The sequence below is a fragment of the Kryptolebias marmoratus genome, linkage group LG7 (genome assembly GCF_001649575.2).
Source record: "Kryptolebias marmoratus isolate JLee-2015 linkage group LG7, ASM164957v2, whole genome shotgun sequence".
NCBI classification, from domain to species: domain Eukaryota; kingdom Metazoa; phylum Chordata; class Actinopteri; order Cyprinodontiformes; family Rivulidae; genus Kryptolebias; species Kryptolebias marmoratus.
Genome location: NC_051436.1, coordinates 16,300,299 through 16,318,238, shown reverse-complemented (window position 1 = coordinate 16,318,238; position 17,940 = coordinate 16,300,299). Strand labels below are relative to the sequence as shown.

General features: G+C 41.8%; 1 protein-coding gene across 3 annotated transcripts in view; it reads right to left on the bottom strand.

Moving 5' to 3' along the window:
- Window positions 1-17,940, bottom strand: part of focad (focadhesin) — a 57,503-nt gene that overhangs the window by 1,602 nt on the left and 37,961 nt on the right. For 2 of the 3 annotated variants that reach the window (XM_017426978.3, XM_037976448.1), the window contains exons 21-42: window positions 17,460-17,581; window positions 17,294-17,386; window positions 15,741-15,829; window positions 14,592-14,633; window positions 14,346-14,454; window positions 12,869-12,985; window positions 11,791-12,029; window positions 11,619-11,708; window positions 10,973-11,120; window positions 9,224-9,343; window positions 8,550-8,672; window positions 8,325-8,402; window positions 8,108-8,179; window positions 7,867-7,969; window positions 7,136-7,216; window positions 6,922-7,050; window positions 6,705-6,820; window positions 4,914-5,174; window positions 3,288-3,377; window positions 2,975-3,152; window positions 894-1,012; window positions 153-404 (exon numbers count right to left, since the gene is read on the bottom strand). In XM_017426978.3, coding sequence (XP_017282467.1) covers window positions 153-404; window positions 894-1,012; window positions 2,975-3,152; window positions 3,288-3,377; window positions 4,914-5,174; window positions 6,705-6,820; window positions 6,922-7,050; window positions 7,136-7,216; window positions 7,867-7,969; window positions 8,108-8,179; window positions 8,325-8,402; window positions 8,550-8,672; window positions 9,224-9,343; window positions 10,973-11,120; window positions 11,619-11,708; window positions 11,791-12,029; window positions 12,869-12,985; window positions 14,346-14,454; window positions 14,592-14,633; window positions 15,741-15,829; window positions 17,294-17,386; window positions 17,460-17,581 — 2,771 coding nt within the window. Of the gene's footprint in view, window positions 1-152; window positions 405-893; window positions 1,013-2,974; window positions 3,153-3,287; window positions 3,378-4,709; window positions 4,814-4,913; window positions 5,175-6,704; window positions 6,821-6,921; window positions 7,051-7,135; window positions 7,217-7,866; window positions 7,970-8,107; window positions 8,180-8,324; window positions 8,403-8,549; window positions 8,673-9,223; window positions 9,344-10,972; window positions 11,121-11,618; window positions 11,709-11,790; window positions 12,030-12,868; window positions 12,986-14,345; window positions 14,455-14,591; window positions 14,634-15,740; window positions 15,830-17,293; window positions 17,387-17,459; window positions 17,582-17,940 lie in introns of those variants that run through there. The other variant, XM_037976449.1, reaches the window with a different exon arrangement.

Genomic DNA, 17,940 nt, shown 5'->3' with positions numbered 1-17,940 from the left:
TTGAAGGTGGACACTAACATAACTCTATGTTCAGTGTACTATCTGTGAAGCCGTGCCAGCCGTAGCTACAGCTACCTCTTCCTCCATGACGGATCTGGACTCGGTGAACTGAGCTTCCTGTGAGGTGAGGTGAGGTGAGGTGAAACACTGACCTTGTGCGCCTGGCCGCTCCACGGCTCTTTGCCCAGCAGCAGCGGCAGGCTGTGGCTCACTCCCAGCAGGCACTGCGGCAGAGCGCGGTCGGTGAGCGAAGCCTTCCCGTACAGGCTGTGCGTCAGCGTCGGAGGCTTAGAGTCCGGTTGCCATGGGAACCACTGGGCCCTAATGCCAAAGAGCAGGGGCATGAAGTGGTCCCCCCAGGAAACGACGGCGGCCGCGAAGAGCTGGAAGAGGAAGTCTGTGGCCTGCAGACAAGACAAGACAAACACCCACAGCGTCACGTTTCACCAGGGTTCATCACACATTTAAGGATTAGTAAACTACTGTTTCAGTTTTTTATTTTATTCTCTTTTCTTCATTCATAAAAGCTAAAAGCATCCAAAATGTCAAGTGTGTTTATAAAGTAATAATGAGTATTAAGGCATGTATCCAGCCTCAAGGCTTTGAGCCATGTTACGGAGATGAGTCAGCACTTTCTGACTGCTGTGAACCAAATAGTACTGATTACACAACAGCCCTGTTCAAATGAACATGCTTCATTCAGCTGAATGAGCCATTATGACGCTCCTGCAGAGCATGATGAAGAGATGAGTCATTTAATGAAGAGTGGCCGTGTTGGAACAGGAGAAGTTTACAGAAATGCTGCTACGACAGAGTGTTTTCTGAGTCACTGCTGGCATGAAACAACAGGGCAGACAGGTGGAAAAACACCACTGCGCAGATTTATAGCGTACCATTTTGGTGTCTCCGGAGGTGACAGAAGTTGTGCCGGAGGTGACAGAAGTTGTGCCGTAGGCAACGTTTCGGATGTGTCCCATCAGCTCCAGCAGCCACTCGGATCGTTTAGAAACACCTGCAACAGAGGGCACAGAAAGCTCAATATGCAGAGCAAATTAAAACCTGGAAAAGCAGAGTAAACCTGACATGTTGTGCGTGGGAAACTTTTCTCAGGAACTAGGGTGGTGTTCTGGAGTCATTCTTTACTCCATCTGTTTCAACTGGAGGAACCGGAGCTGTTAGGGTAATTTTCACTTAACCTACTAAAAGAAACCACACGGAGAGGATTGTTTATCTAACTAAACTTTTGCAAAAGGAGAGATTCCAGGCAGCAACTATTCGGGTTGCTGTCCACGAAGCTCTGCCTTCTAGCTTGAGCTCTCTTTTTTTATTCATAGAAAGCAAAGGGTGTGGACTGAGCCAGCCAGAACCGGTCCAGTCCATAGTTTAAACACAAAGATAACACACACCGGGGCAGAGGTTATTGTTACTGGACACTCTGCTTCTTAACAATATCACAGAAGCTGTTTGGGAGTGAGAAACTGGCACCCGGCATCTGTAAGCACGATAAGAATGAACTTAATTAAACCCTCTGACATTTAGTGTGTCACGTAGGCAGTTTTCCACATAAGCACAAAGACTGATAACATTAAAAACCCTAAAAAGAGCCAAAAAAGTCCCCGTTCATACCTGGTTCTAAGATCCACCCTTAGCTATCAGAATGCATTCGGACAGAAAAATATCAGACTTTTGAGTGTTGACCCACTGATCACCAATCATGGCTGGTCAGGCTAAAAATATTGGCCAATGCCGGTCACAATCTGATTTCCAGGTGCATCTCTAATGACACAAAACCACAATTTAAAATAGTTGGAATATCCATAGAAGTAGTTTTATCTTTTAAGAATCGCTGGTCATACAGTCCACAGCTTACACATCTGGAAAGGAAACAGTGCAGAAAAGTATCTACAGGTTTTAGGACAACTTCTGCTCCCATCCAGATGACGTCTTTTTCAGTGAAGGTCTTGCATATTTCAGCAGGACGATGTATGACATTTCTGCAGTATGCTGCACTCAAAGTGCTATAGCTTGATGCTCCAGCTGCTATTTATGTTTGCAAATAGCAACAGATTTTTATATAAATGAGCACATAACGTGAAACTGGTATCAGTGGCATGGGTTATAATATAGGGTTTGCATAAACTGCAACAAAATAAAAAAAACTGGTGTTTTAAGATGGCAGCAACCAACTTTGATCTTGTTTACTAGCCATTAGCTCCTCAGTTTTGTCAGGATTAAACTATTTCTCCGAACTGAGGTCATTCAATGAACTATCTACAACAGGTTAGATAATAACTGCTCATAACGTTTACACAGAACATCACTTTAAAATGACTGGAATATCCTTTGAAGCATAAAATGAAAAATTCTCGTTCACATCACTTGAACACTTTGGGACCCCAGCAGGAACACACCTGTCACATTCTGAGGTGTATTCACTAATAATAATAATAATAATAATAATAATAATAATAATAAATAATTGTGGTTAATTAGTTAAGACTAGCTAAAAACTAAAGCAGTAGAATGGTAACTAAAGTTTGCTAAAAGTAGCAAAATGCTAGCTAAAAGATTGAAAGGTAGATAAAATCTTAAAGAAGCAAAGATCTGTCAAAAAACTAAAAGTAGTACAATGGGAGCTAAGGTTAGCTAAAAAGAATAGCAGAACTGTAGCTAAAAGCTAAAAGTAGCAAAAGAATCTTAAGCAGCTTTTAAAGAGAACAATGTTTCGGAAGGAATTAGATCTCAATCTATTTTTATGTGTAAATAAATTTAAACATTTTAAAAAACATAAAAGTTACAAAAACAAAAAGTCTGAGCGCCCATCTCCTGAATGAGCTGAACATTTTCATATGCAAAAAGCTAAGCTAAGCTAAGATAGCACAAAGTCTGCAGAAGTATGCACACTATGATGACTCAGCATTCCCAGAATAAATGAGGAATCATGGTGTGTGTGAATGTGTGTGTTCGGTCTGACCTGTGTTGGCGCTAGCAGCCAGGCGGCACTGATAAATGGACTGCAGGAGGAGCCAGCCCACCCTGTGGCTCGGCCAATCACGGAGCACCCCAGCTATGATGTCATTGAGGCCGAGGAGGGGAACTCTGCCCTGAGAGGTCAGATACGCCAGGACGAAACACGTCTTCTCCATGTTAGCCTGGATGATACGCAGCAGAGACAAAATTATTCCAGTCAAACGGCTTTTATTTCGATTATGACATTTCAGTTATTTGAGATATTTCAATATTTAAGATATTTCCTGCAAACAGCTTCAGTAGTGAAGCTTCAGTACCTCAGAAACCCGAGTGATCCTGTCGATCTCTGTATCAGACAGCTCCGACAGGCACCTGGTGACACCCTCATACAAATCCACTTCATCATCCTACAACAAATACGCTCAGAATCACCTTCGAACCTTTCGCTAAATGGCATGAATACAGCTCTTTTACTTCAAAAGCAAGAGAAGAAGTCAACTAAAACCATATTTGATTCAAGGCGGGACAAGGGGAAAACAAGGGGTTTAAAACTGGAAAAACAACGGCAGCAGAAATTAAAAAAAGGTTTGCTTTTTTGTTTGTGTCTCTAAACAGAGAGGATCAATAACATGAGAAATGTGTGGCTTCAGTCCAGCTACAGAGAGGATTTATACAGTGAACAGGCACAGCTGCTTGATTTTGTTATGTATATGTATTTAAGCCTTTACTACATTAAAAATAATCTGTTAGAAGTCAGAAGTTACTTAAACCTATTTAATAAAGTAGGATTTTACTTATTTTTAAATTATTTTTAACTGCATTAAGCTGAAATTAAAGATTTACCATCAGCTACTGGTTAACCCACCTTGAAGGATGTTAGTTAATGCTACATAATAATTATTATATATTATATATTAATTATATATTATTACAGCAAAATCAAGTAACCGAAAGGACATTCATCCAATCTGATGAACTTCAATCCAGGTTTATTCAAGTTTTTCTATAAAACACTGGAGATCAGCGATAAGCAGTGACAGTAGATAATTAGATAATATTTAGGCACTTAAATGCTTGAAAGGAAACTTCATGATTTCACTGCCAGTCGAAGCGAAGGCGTTTCCCCTAAAAGGTAGCAGGAGCATTGTACTGAGGCCTAATTACCCAGAGGTGTTGCTCCACTTTCATGTTAAAGCCAAGACTTTAACTTCAGACCAACGGATTTATTGTTTACATACAGTAACCATCCTCCTCTCTGTGCTGCTGATTCACCATCATATAATATTTCTATATCATCGATGTGCTGATCAGAAAATTCCTGGCACACACCCAGCTTTGCCTTTGATTGGCTCTTCGTGTTTAACTTTTAACCAATCATCATTCCTTGTGAATCACGCATCAACTGATTCCCTATATCTGACTCAATCAGAAGCAGTGTAGAGCAGCTCATGACTTCCTGTTTTCCATTGATAAATGGTAATATACTTTATTAGAGTTAGCTTTAGCTTACGGCTAGTGACACTGCGGCTGAGCACAGTTTATGAGAAGTGGCAGCACGCCATAAAAGGTGCTGACTAAGGACAAAAATTTAGAAGTGCTGGTACCGAGTACTAGTAGGTACCAGCCCACCTTGAGTACAGTGTGGAGTAAAAGATACAAACAAGCTCTGATGGTAGTTAAAATGTCAGCAAACAAGTAAAATGCATTTAAAAAGTGTCTGTTTAGAAGTAAATACTGACAGCTGTTGTTGAAGGTGGAAGCATTTGGATGTTTAGTTAAAGAGATTCTTTTGTGACAAAAAAACTCTTCCCTCAGTCCTGTGGTCAGTAGTAAAAGCTGAAAGCTGCAGAAACATCAGGTAAAGACCAAACGTCAGTGGTTTGAGTGTTCATCAGTTGAACTATCGATGAATGAAACTGGCTCTGGATGTGAGCGGACTGCACCTGGATCTGGTTGGGCAGGAGGTTGAAGATCTTCTCAGTGGTGGAGCAGAGGACGGTCCAGCAGTGTTTGGGGGGGTTTGGGAGGGCCATGGCCTGAGCCAGGCCCCGCAGCAGAGAGCGGCACAGAGACAGTCGCTGGGGTCGGAGGTCGCCCTGGAACTGCTGCAGGCCCACGCTCTCCACATAAACCTGGAGCTTGTCCTCAGCCACGTGCTTCATCCACACGCCCAGGGTCTCATACAGGTGGGCTCGAGTCTGGAGCTGCGGAGGGAAGGGATGCTTCAGACTTACAGAAACAGCTGGGTATTACAGTTCGAGTCAAAGTTTGACCAAATGCTGCAACTCCACTGTTTGTCATCATAAGATGATCCTAAACTCTGACATAAAAGGTGGCGAGCGATATTCATTCCTTCAAGAGATGCTCGGCATTTAAAGTTTTTGTGTTGGATTCTAAATGAGCCTTTTATTTCTCATTGTGCTTTTGTTTAAATTATTTTTGTTTCTGTTGGTATATTTGGGGAGTCAGACTTTATTTTACAGAACATTTTGTCATTTTCTCTGCAGTGTTGGATAAATGTTTGTTGTTTACATATTTCGAGTTTTCCCTTTCTGTTCTCTCCGTGCTCTCGCTGAGGCCTCACTTGCCAACTTCTCCAAAACATTCTGCATTTCAGATATTTGGATGGACTTTCCAACATACAGGCAAACCGCACAAATGAAGTCTTTAATCTGATCCAGAGCTTTTAATGACCATCTACAAAACCAATTTTTGCCTCTGATCTGGGCCATTTGCTACCAACCTCTTATATTTGTCTGTGATGTGGAATCAATCAATGAGTTCATCCATCCATTCATCTGAAACAGGTCCAGGAGTAAAACCAAGACACTCCTCTCCTCAGCAACACTCTCCAGCTCCTGACGTATTCTAAAGCGATCTCAGACCAGAGAGGATAAAGAATCCCTTCAGTGAGTTCTGGGTCCTCACTGGGGTCTCCTCCCAGTGAGATGTGCCAGGAAAACCTTCAGAGGGTGGCGTCCAAGACGCATCCTGTTCAGAAGCCTGAACTACCTCAGCTGACTTCTTTCTATGCGAAGGAGCAGCAGTTCTACTCCGAGCTTCCCTCAGGAGACGGAACTTATCGCTTTATCTCTAGGCTGAGCCTGTCCAGCCTGAAAATAAAGATCACTAGCTGAAAGATCCAGGATCTGGGTCTTTCAGTTATGATCCATATCACATGAGTATAGGTGAGAGTTGAAATGTAAATGGATAAGCAAATTGAGAGCTTTGTCTTTCAGCTCCTTCTTCACCTCAACAAACTGCAGCAAAGCACTCATCACTGAGAACGAAGCCCTGATCCGTAGGTCATCTCTGCTCCATCCATTTGTAAACAAGACGAGGAAGAGTCCAAGATGTTCCTTTGCTTGAGGCAAAGACTCACTCCTGACCAAATGGAGCATTCCACTTGTTTTTGAGTTGAGAACCATGACATCGGACTTAGAGAAGCTGACTCTGACACCAGCTGCAAACCCTCCCAGTGCACGCTAAAGTTCAGGGCCTAAAGACGCCAGCAGAACCACATTATCCGCAAAAATCAGAGATGAGGCTCTGATGTTCACAAATAATACACCCTCTTCTTTATGACTGCACCTTCAGGTCCTGTCCATGAACACCCCACACAGGATCAAAGACAAGGAACAGCCTTGGGAGAGTACAACCCACACCCGGGACAAGATCAAGGACACAGCTCTTGCTTTGGTTATACAGGGACTACACAGACTAGAATTACTTACACTAAGACTATGCACAAGAGGGGGGGACAGCCACAAGCCCAGGAAGAGGGAAGCACTTCGGGAAGACTGAGCCTGAGACGCTGCCAACACCACACACTGATGCTGCACATCCTCTCCTGTCAAAGACAAAAAAACAAATGGTTACATAGGTTCCAGCGCTTAAATCCTGTGGGTAACTCTGTTGTACAAAAAGGCAACAGTGTTTTGTTTTTTTTACCAAAACCCAGTCTCATTAGAGGAGACAGAACAGCACTCCAGTTAACTGGGGGGAACTGAAAGTTGAGCCCAACTGAAGCCAGTGGGGTCAAAGCTGTCTTAACCAGAGCAGGGTGGGAAAACTCTGGACCTGAGTGCACAAGGAGAGGGATGCTCAGCTGTAATATGTTGTTTAAAAGAAACACTGCGCTTACCGGGGGTTCAGGTGTGCAAACCTTTTTTGCCAGCTTCTGTGATGAAGTCCATGATGGATCTGATGACGCTTTTCTCTGAGAGGTAAGTGAAATCTTGAGGAACTGAGTGGATAGAAAAGAACAAATCAGCCTTAATACTATGACCATCTGCCTAAAATAATATTTTCCTAACAGAGTGTGCACTCCTCTAGATCTCTGTTCCACTGTGGTTCTTGCCACCAAGCTGTCAGTATCCAGTACTTTGAGTCCTGGGTGTTCAGAGGTGGAGCCTCTATAGAGAAGACTATCCTACAGACGATGGATTAGTTTGACGTTTTAAAAGACTAGAGGTTAAATTAACAACTTGAACATCTTGTTGTGTCTCTCAAATCCACTGAACATTATTCTGCAGGGAATTCTCCATGACAGGACGTACTTGGTTAGCAACAATAGAGAATGAACTCTTGGTAGCCACACAACCTAAAAGCGCACTGCATTCTGGGTACCTGAGGGCTGCATTTAAATTGGTTACAGTGGTCCACTCATTTGTCTGCTTGTTTACCCACTATAAAAAGGATGAAAGAGTGAACACATGGAGACTTTGAACACAGCTTAAATAAACAAAAGGCTGCAGCCAAAGAGAGAAGACAGATCCTCTAAAAGAAAAAAAACCCCATATACAGGAAACATGGTGAGAAAATACAAAAAAAGAACATTCTCTATTGTGACAAGTCATCAAAAGAGGTCGAGGCTCAGAAATGAATTCATATTACCTGCTGTGTGACTGTGACTGGTGGATACATGAGCCAGATACAAAAGGCCAACCAAACAGGCACTGTTGGACTGCAAACCAATGGCTCCGGAAAAGGTTATGATCTGCAACAAACAACCAAAAGCTGTTGTGAAGCTGTGGCTCGTATGCAAATACAAAACAAAGAAATGGAATCCTTAATGGCACGCTTTCAAAAGAATCAAATATGTTCAGGAACCAGAAGAAAAAATCACCATAGCTACCTGTGTCATGGCCCGAATAACCTCATTCAGTCTGCTCTGCTGCTGGGAGGAAAGCTCCAGCTCGCCCTTCAGCTGCAACAACAAGAAAACTCTTCCAGAAAACAGTCTTGATCAGGTTATATTTGGTCACAGTTTTGTCTGAAAACATCAACAATGTCTCTGTTTTATAAAGACCAGGATTGGTGGACGCAGCTCTGAGGAGCACATGACTTCTTACCTGGATGAGGTAACTCTCCGATCCAACTAAAGCCACCAGACCGTTGGCAGCAGCCAGTCGCTGCATTGTGGGACAACCCTGAAACACAAATACAAATCTGAAGTGTGACACCTTACAGCTGAATAAAAAGAATCACAGAGCTGTGACGTTCCACTCATTACTGTCAACCACCCTTGTTCTGAATACACAGAGGTTTTGCCTGAACGTAGAATGCACTTGTTGCACCTCTGCCAGTAGGATTTTGATCCACGCAGCCAGCAGACGAGGGTGGAGGTCCTCGGCTTTACCATGGCCCGACACCGAGAGCCCATGGATGACTAACCCAAGAGCCAGAGAGAAGCCTGGAGTCTGGAGACAAGGGTTAGACTTCAGAGGGTCTTAAAAATGATGATCTAGAGCTTACATGGATAATATTTTTACATTAAGATTTTTTACATTAGGCATGGGCCAATATGAAATTCTGATGCATGTTGCACATAATATTACTTCTTCTTTGATGTTCAGCCCTTTATAAAGAAACATTCATGACAAGCTGATGGTAGTTAATTAATCAGTGGGTTATTAGCCCAAGTAGTGAGCCTGCTGTAGGGTTTCACCTGCTAACATGCTAACTCTTGTGGCTTGTTGCAAACCTTTGTTTCAAAATAGTTAAATCTTGACAAGAGAGACAGGTGTTTCTCCAGACTATGAAAAAAATTTGTATATATTTTTTTAAGTTTCAAGAATAAAGTGTAAATGTCATTTAAATTACGGAACAACATGACATAAAATGTCCTGGTTTTGACACTGACTTTTAACCGGTAACTGGTCCGTGCATACTGTACAATGAGATTTTTTTGGGGGGGAGAAAAAATACAAACAAGATGCAACAATTCTCAGTGAGGGCCCATCCTCCTGACCTGCTGGCTCTCCTCGGTCAGGGTGCGCAGAGAGTTCATGATCTCCTCAGCTTTAGACGCATCAATCAGACCTCCACTGAAGGCAGAGACACTCACACATGCTACAGAGTACGACAACACCTGAACACAGAGAAAAAGAGTTTCAGTTTCCAGATTTTGTTTCCCTCAAATTGCACATAATACAAAAATCTTTGTGGCTCCTAAAAAAAACAAAGCTAAACTAAATACATACAGAGTCACACCCTATTGAAAGATGAAAAACTGACTATAAACATAAGGACACTTAGTAGAGAGCACAGTATCATAGCTGGGACCAACTTCCTGATCAATTTTCTGATCAGTGACCCTGAGAGTGCGATCGCTGCTGTACAGTAGATTTGTTGGTTGGAGTTTTAAAACTTGGCCGTGCAAGATGTGGATATGGATACACACTGTGTGTACCCACGTCCCCTACAACCCCAATTCTTTCACAGTTATTCCTTCAAGATGACAATCTTCAGTCGTGAGCCTGAATCAGTGATCTGTGGTTGTTCAGTGTGACAGGATCACTGACAGCACATTTATCTGTCTGTGACTAAAGACAACCTGCAACAAATATCAAGCCGTGTCAGACACTTAGTGGAAACATTGAGCAGTGCGACTGCAACTTTAAGTGATGATAATAATAATAGCAATCATTTGTTACTCAACTCAAGGTACATTAGACAAGAAAAGACTCAGCACAATATAAAACAATGATCAAATAGTAAAATAAAATGCATCAATAAGTTGCTCCCAGTCCCAGGATTAAAGGGAATAAGCTTGTCTGAAAAGGTGAGTTTTAGGGCAAGATTTAAAGGAGTGGGGACAATCTGAGTGTTTTATGTCCAATGGCAAAGAGTTCCAGAGCTGGGGTGACCAAGACTGAAAGCCCTGAACCCCATAAGGGACAGGCGAGCAGGTGGTTGGAAGAGGAGGACCAAAACGTACAGCTGGGAATCCTCAAAGAGCTCAGCAAGACACAGAGGGGTGAACTTAACGATGGCTTTGAACGCGAGGAGTAAGGTTTTCTCAATAATGCAGTTCTTAATAGGGAGTTCCTAAGTTATATTACTGGTGGAATATGACTGAAGGAGGGGGTTCTGGAAATAATTCAGGCAGCTGAGTTTTGAGTTAAGTGCAATTTATAGAAAGATTTGTCAGGTAAACCAAAAAGAAGGGAGTTACAACAACCAAGGCAAAAAGTAATCAGCATGGACCAGGATGGCAGTGCTAACGGGTGTATAAGAAAGGCGCATTCATGAAATATTATTTAAATGGAAAAAATCTGAGCGAGTGACATTGTTTAGATGAGACTGTCAAAGGATGACACCCAGACTCTTAACCTGGGGAGATGTCAACATAAATAGAAATATTTATCTCAGAAAGGGATATTTAGTACCAATCAGAAGGACCTCGGTTTTGTCACTACTGAGTTTGAGAATATGTTTTACCCAACCATGAGCCATAAGCTCTTTGTCCTCCTCTCTCTCTTTAATAGTTTAAGTTTATCAGCACTTTTTCCCCCTCCACTTCAAGCCTTGCTCTGAGGGGATTGGAGAGAAAACCATAAATCTTATAGCAGTGCCAAACACACACAGTGTAAACCTTTACTAATCATCAGTTTCACATTACATGGTTATTTAGGCAGAAACAAGAGGAGCTATTGGAACAACACAGCTCACACTGAACAGAACAATCAAATCAACCATCATCGCGGTGAAGTTGTACCTCCTGCAGCATGCGTCCTTGCCCACTGCTGTCCTGCAGGTTGGCCAGTAGCTTGTCAAGGGTTCGGCTGACGTGGACATGATGGTCCACCTGCCCACTACTGCAGAGGGCTGAGAGCACCAGACCCAGACCCAACACACAGCCGGTGCTGGGGAACAGGAAGAAAGAGGAGTCGTGTCGATCTGGTTCAAACTAATTCTCAGATCATAAATTAGGGTAAAAAATCCTGGCATTACTGTCAAACATTTAATAACTGAAGGAATGCATATTACCCGCCGCCTTTCATGCCAGAGTTTTAAACTAAGATGATGATATGACGAGAAGGAATCGAGTTATGGCTGTTTTGGTCAAACTGTGAAAATGACGTTATGTGCGATCTTATGCGATATAATGAGGTGAAACTCTCTGAGTTACAGCCACTCTCTAAAAGTGTATCAGTCGTCGATGTGCATCCAGTGATTATTTTCTGAGAGTTTCATTAAAATCTGTCCTGTGGTTCATGAGATGTTTTCTTAACAAACAAAGTGGACTCCAGAATATTAAACCTTTATAAAATGCTGCAAACATCCACACATGCAGAGACGAGGTCAAAAACCTTATTTAACCTTTCACCTGCCACTATAAATCTGTCTGCACATGCACTCACTTGTACTCCAGGTTGGGGTTGAAGGAGCAACTTTCCAGAGCTTCCAGAGAGCTGAAGAGGAGATCAGCGTCCTTCTGAGCAGAGACGTCACTGAGTAAGGACAGACAGACAGACAGACTGATGAGACCCTCTAGGTGTGCGAGTGAGCGCCCTCCTCTCACAGACCCTGTACCTGAGGCGTTGGTGCTGCAGGCTGGACAGCACCATGCCGAGGGCGAGGCCCGAATGGAACTGAACGGCCTGGGAGTCGTCGGCGGTGGGGGAGCCCGGCAGGCCGGCCTTCAGTGCAGAGAGGACCTGGACAACGCCGTCCCTCTGCCAGACCACCAACACCGGGACGAGCAGGGACAAGGCCAGGCTGGCACAGGAGCGAGCGATGGCACTCGCTGTGTTCTCGCCTGAGTACGAGCGCTGGGGAGGAGGAAAATATTACCTGTCAGTCTGTCCACCCTCAGCTGCTGGGGTGCTGAGATCAAAATATCACAGAGCACAAATATTTACAGGGCCTTGAAAGAGCCTTCATCCTCCCCCCCTGATCTTTTCCACATTTTGTCACTTACCAACCACAGTCTTCAACTGTTTAACTGATATTCACTTTTAGATACTAGTTGCTAGTCTTAGCTTTTAGCTACTGTTTTGCACATTTTGGATTCTATGTACCGTTTTACTAATTTTTGCTTTTGGATTCTGTTCTGCTGGTTTTAGCCATTGAGATAAACTATAACTAGAAACAGGGCAGGAAGCAGGAAGTTGAAGCCACATTGGAACTGTACTGCCTACTGGGTAGCACAGTTTTTAAGTCCTGTTACTCTATGTGAAAAAATGGGACATTTTTCTGACTTAAATAAAAAAAAAAAAAATTCTAGATATCTGAGATACAGATATCTGAGGTTTAAAGAAAAGGTTCATGTAACACCGTGACGGACAGTGTCAGAGCCTGTTAGCGAGTTAGACCAGTGTTTTGGTGAGATGCTGTATTGAGGGTACAGCCCCACATAGTGTGCAGACTTTGGCTCCAAAAGATAACGTGGCAGCGCCCAAAAAAACAGACAAGCAGAGATGCTTTGTCTATCTTTATTATTGTTGATAGTTTTAACTTTTAGAAACTGTTCTGCTGGTTTTAGCTTTCAGCTTTTGTTTAGTCAGTTTAGCTTTTGGCCAGCTAATGTTAGCTTTTGTTTCGATCGTTTTAACTTTGAGCCAAATCATTTAGCCCTCAGCATTCATACTGCATTTTTGATAAAACTTACATGAAGAAACCAGGGGAAGACTTGTCCGCTGGCCTTGTAGCTGCTGCTGATGATGTTGAGCAGGGTGTCCAGCACCATGGACAACCAGCTCGCAGTAGGAACAAATTCTGGTCCAGCCTACAGAGACAAAAGCACATTTTCAAAGCCGTCTACAACCCCTGGCACAAATTACGGAATCACTGCTCTTGTACGATGTTCTTTCAATTGTTTAATTTTGTATAAAAAATATAAATAAATCACAGACATGCCACAAAACCCTTATTTTTCACAATTCCAAACTTCTGGCGTTAAGAAACGATAAAAAAAGAAACATTGTTGTCATCAAAGTTGCTTTTTTAGATTAAGTAGAGGGAAAAAAAATCTGAATCACTCAAATTTAAGGAAAAAGGCTGCTCCATTTGTACTTTGTTGCACCACCTCTTGCTTTTCTAACAGCTTGAATTCTCTGAGGCATGGACCTTCATCAATCTGGCTCCAACTGTTTCTTATTACTGTTTCCAGATCAGCTTTGCAGCTTGGAGTCTTGTTATTGACCATTTTTGTCAATTTCCACTTGAAGATTTTCAACTGGATTGAGATCTGCACTATTTACAGACCATGTCACTGACATTATGTTTCTTGAAGGAAAGTTTTCATGTCCTTTGTCCTGTGGTAAGATCCATTATCATCTTGAAAAATGAAGTCATCATCACCAAACATCCTTTCAACTGATGGAACCAGAAAAGTGTCCAAAATTACAACATAGACTTTGATATTTATTGAAGATGTAATGACTGCCATCTCCCCATGTCTTTGCCTGACATGACACCTTCATCCAGTCAGCCACAGTCCAGACTGCTTCTCTTTAGCCCACCACCACCTTGTTCTTTCTGTTTGGGTGGTAATGAGGGCTTTTGTTTGTCTTTTCTATGTAAATCCCTTTTCTTTTCAATGATTTCTTACAGTTTGGTCACAGACATTGACTCCAGTTTCTGTCCACTTGTTTCTCATTTGTTTTCTTGTTCATTTTCTGTTTTAAAGACGTTTTAGGTTTTCTTTCTTGACACTTTGATGTCTTCCTTGGTTCACCAGTATTTTTCCATTTTACAGCCTTCCCATTTTGTTTGTACTTGGTCCAGATTTTAGACACAGCTGACTGAGAACAACCAACATTCTGTGATGATTTACGTTTATGAAGAGGTTTTAGAATCCTCTCCTTTGTTTCAGCTGGTGTTGGAGCCATGATTCATGCAGCAGGTCTCCTTAACTGAAGACTAATTAACAGATTGAATCTGATGCTGATGTCTGTTAGAACTGCAAAATAGAGTAATTCCATAAGTTTTTGTCTACTTGATCTAAAAAAAACAATTGTAACTGACTACAATACTTTCTTTTTATTGTTTCTGAATGCCAGAAGGTTGGAATTTTGAAAAAAGATGTTTCATGGCATGTGGTTTCAAACAAACCATGACTTTTTGTCTGTAACTCTGAGTCTTACTCCAAGGCTGCCGTTGCCGTCGGTGGGCAGGTTGCTCTCGTACTTGGCGAGGACAGCAGCCAGGCCGCTCAGAGCCAGGATGGAGTTCCCCTGAACAACCGGACTGTCCCTGAGAACCAGACAGAGCCACGCAGCAGCAGTAAGGCTTGTGCCAGTTCATCTGGTTGAACTGAATGCGGTACAGTTAACCGTACATCACACAGCCATGCAACACATCCTGTGAATGCAAACACGCTAGGGACTCACTTTGTAGCAGCTTTGATAACATCTGCCAGCTGATCTCTGGCCCTGTGAGAGATGACAAAAACACGGAGACAAATTATGATGAAGAGGAGAAGATGAAAGGAGGAAAGCACAGGCAGAGATCAACCAAAAAAAACAGCCTCTCCCCTCTGATCAGAGTATCAGTCACTCAGCTCACAGGAAGCTTTTAACTTGTTTAGACAATTTCCTGCGGGCTCAATAAAGTTCTTATCTTATCTTAGACGTCTTATCTTGCTAATGATAAGGTTTTTGTTTTAATGTTCTAAATGAGGACTGTCAACTCACTCAAGTCTTTCTCTATTCAAATGAACATGAGCACAAACCTCCTGACATTTCATGTTACACAAAGCTAAAAGGAGCAGCTTTTATAAAGAAAGAAAGAGAAGAATTTCATAAATAAACCAGTGAACAGCTTTTTTTTGTGAAAATACAGTGTAAGCTAAATGACAGCTAAAATATGCTAAAGTTTCTGGAGTTGATAAAGCTAAAAGTTGCAGAACACTAGTTAAAAGGTGAAAATAGCAAGACACAAGCTAAAAGTAGAAAAGTGCTTGCCAAACATACCAAAACATTAGCTAAAAGCACTTAAACGCCTAGCTAAAAGGTAAAGTTACCAAAATGCTAACTAAAAGGTACAGTAACAAAAGGCTAACTAGTAGCTAAAAGTAACAGAACAGTAGCTAAAGAACTGAAAGTAGATAAAGGTGAGTTAAAAGCTAAAAGTAACAGAACAGTAGCTACACACTAAAAGGAGCATCAGAAGACAAAAACAGAGAGAATGTGTTGAAGCAGATTTCAAAGAGAACAATGTTTTTGAAGAAACTGAGGAGATCACCATCTTTTTTTACGAAGAGGTTATTTGTTAATAAAGTTAAATATTTTGAAAAGTACAAAAGTTACAAAAAACAAAAGTCACAGCAACAATGTCCTGAACGAGCTGAATGTTTTCATTTAGAAATGGTTAAAATAACACAAAGTATGCAGAATTAAAGGGTTCAGAAACGAATGGAAAAATAAAACCAGGCTAATGTAATCGTATGAATGCTGAGTCGGGTTCACACTATTAGGGACAATATGAAGTTTCCAACTAAATAGTAGTGAAGTGGGTTAATGTGTGAGGGTGCTTCTCACCACAGCCAGGCACAGTGCTGTTTGTACTGCAGCTCCTCTGGGCTCTCTTTGCCCTGTTTCTGTTGCATTTCCAGATCAGCAAGTCGACCCTGAACATGAACACAAACCAGTCTTCTGTATCGCAACAAGCAAACACTTTCCTTTACCCTTCAACAACTAAACTGTATGGGATCAGAGCATGAAACAGTCATCCCAAAAAAAGTCCAGACGTGAAATAAAAAGATCACAATGAAACCATTTAAATGCTGTAAAATTTCATTTTCTGACACGATACAAAAAAATTCATCTTTAAGATCTTCCTTGGATACAAGGATGGTGTTCTGCTTTTGTTTTATTCATTTACCTAACCTAACTTGCATATCTCTAATATCCTACATGGATATTCTGGACATTTTGAAATGGAGTTTCATGTTATGAACGGATAAAATCGTACTTGTTGTAGACAGCTCTTTGAATGACCTCAGTTTGAAAAACAGTATCATTTGGACAGGACTGATGAGCTAAGTGGGTTGCTGCCATCTCCAATCTCAAAAACACAATTGTATAAACATTTACACCACTGTCAATTTTGCATTCCATTTTTCTTTACATGAAACCGTGTGGATATTTACAATCACAAACAGCAGCAAACACAACCTGTAGCACTTCTGGTGCAGGCTGGGGTCACTTCCAGCAGGAATAACTGAGCAGTTCTCCAGGTGCTACTCATTGCATGGGATCTTTGCTTCAAACTTTGGCATTTCCTGCCGGAGTCACCCCAGCTTGTCTGTTAGCAAAATATCTCATGATCCACTGAACAGATGTTAATGTAAGTAATCAGATCAGCATCTACACTTGATTACCTTTTGGCTCTAACTCACTCAATTTAACAGAAAATGACCCACAACTTCATGTGGTAGTAGCTGAGAGTGATTCTCAACACAGACTCTGAGGGTGACATCTTACATATTGTTACTTTTAAGGTTAGACCAAAATGGCTGTATCTTCTTTCTTAAAATAAGTTGGTTTAGTTTAAAACTTCACTCAAACAAGTCATTATTAGCTTGTCGATGCCGTCCGAGTGGACCCACTTCCAAAGAGGATTTTTTTTATTTAAAGATTTCTAGATTATTTTTGCAGAAATATTATGAAATTCCTGCAGGATCACAAACTGCACACATTGGAAGTGCTACAGCTAGTTGCTGCTGCTATTTGCACTTCCAAATAACCACTGAAATAAAGTACAAAACAAACAAGCTGACAACGATGTTCATGTTTAAACGTTTGAACCACTCTGCATGTTTGGAGACTGGAGTTGCTTTGAAATGGCACAAGTCCACTTTGGTCTTAGATGTACTCAGACTAGCCTTTAGCTCATCAGCCCTGTCACAATTAAACTGTTTTTCCAAACTTAGTTTGTTCAAAGAGCTATCTACAACAGGCATGATATTAATTGTTCATAACCTTTACACCAAACCTCACTATAAGGGTGTGTTAATTATTCCATCAGTATTAGCATTGGGTCCAAAGACAACAGAGAAGAACACAGTCCTTGTTTTACTCGAAGCACCAACCTGCAGGGCAGCATGGAAAGCTCGGCTCATGAAACCCCTCCATGACTGCGGCAGGAGAAGAGCACGGTGCCACTCAGACGGCTGAATGTTCACCTGCATGCCAAGAGAAGCAGATTGAAGGAGTTTCTTTGGTTTGAGCAACTACACCAGAGAAGAGGATTTATACTTCGTGAATGAGGGCCGTCAGGGTCTGCTGGTAGCTGCGGCTGCGGCTCACGAGAAAACGATCGATCGGCCTTCCATTGCGGTCTGTCTGCACGGGAAGCTCGTAACAGAGCAGCAGACCAGCTGAAACACGCAGAGAAACCAGCTGAGCGTTTCTTTTGAAAAGTACAAACTGGACCTGCAGAGACTCTAGAAACATTGGTGTCCAGTCCTGGTCCTAGAGGGCCACTACCCTGCAGGTTTTAGATGTTTCTCAAACTCATTATGTTGTTGGGGCACCTTTTAGTTTTATATCATTTTTAGAATAATTTACAACAGGTTTGATACTCCATTTAGCTTCATTCATTATTTATAATACATAATAAATTAAAAAACATTTAAATTCCAGGTTGTAAGGCAACAAATTAGAAATAATACTAAAGGGTTGAATAATTTTTGCACCCTACTGTATGTAAAGCACTGCTTCACCATGCATACTGATG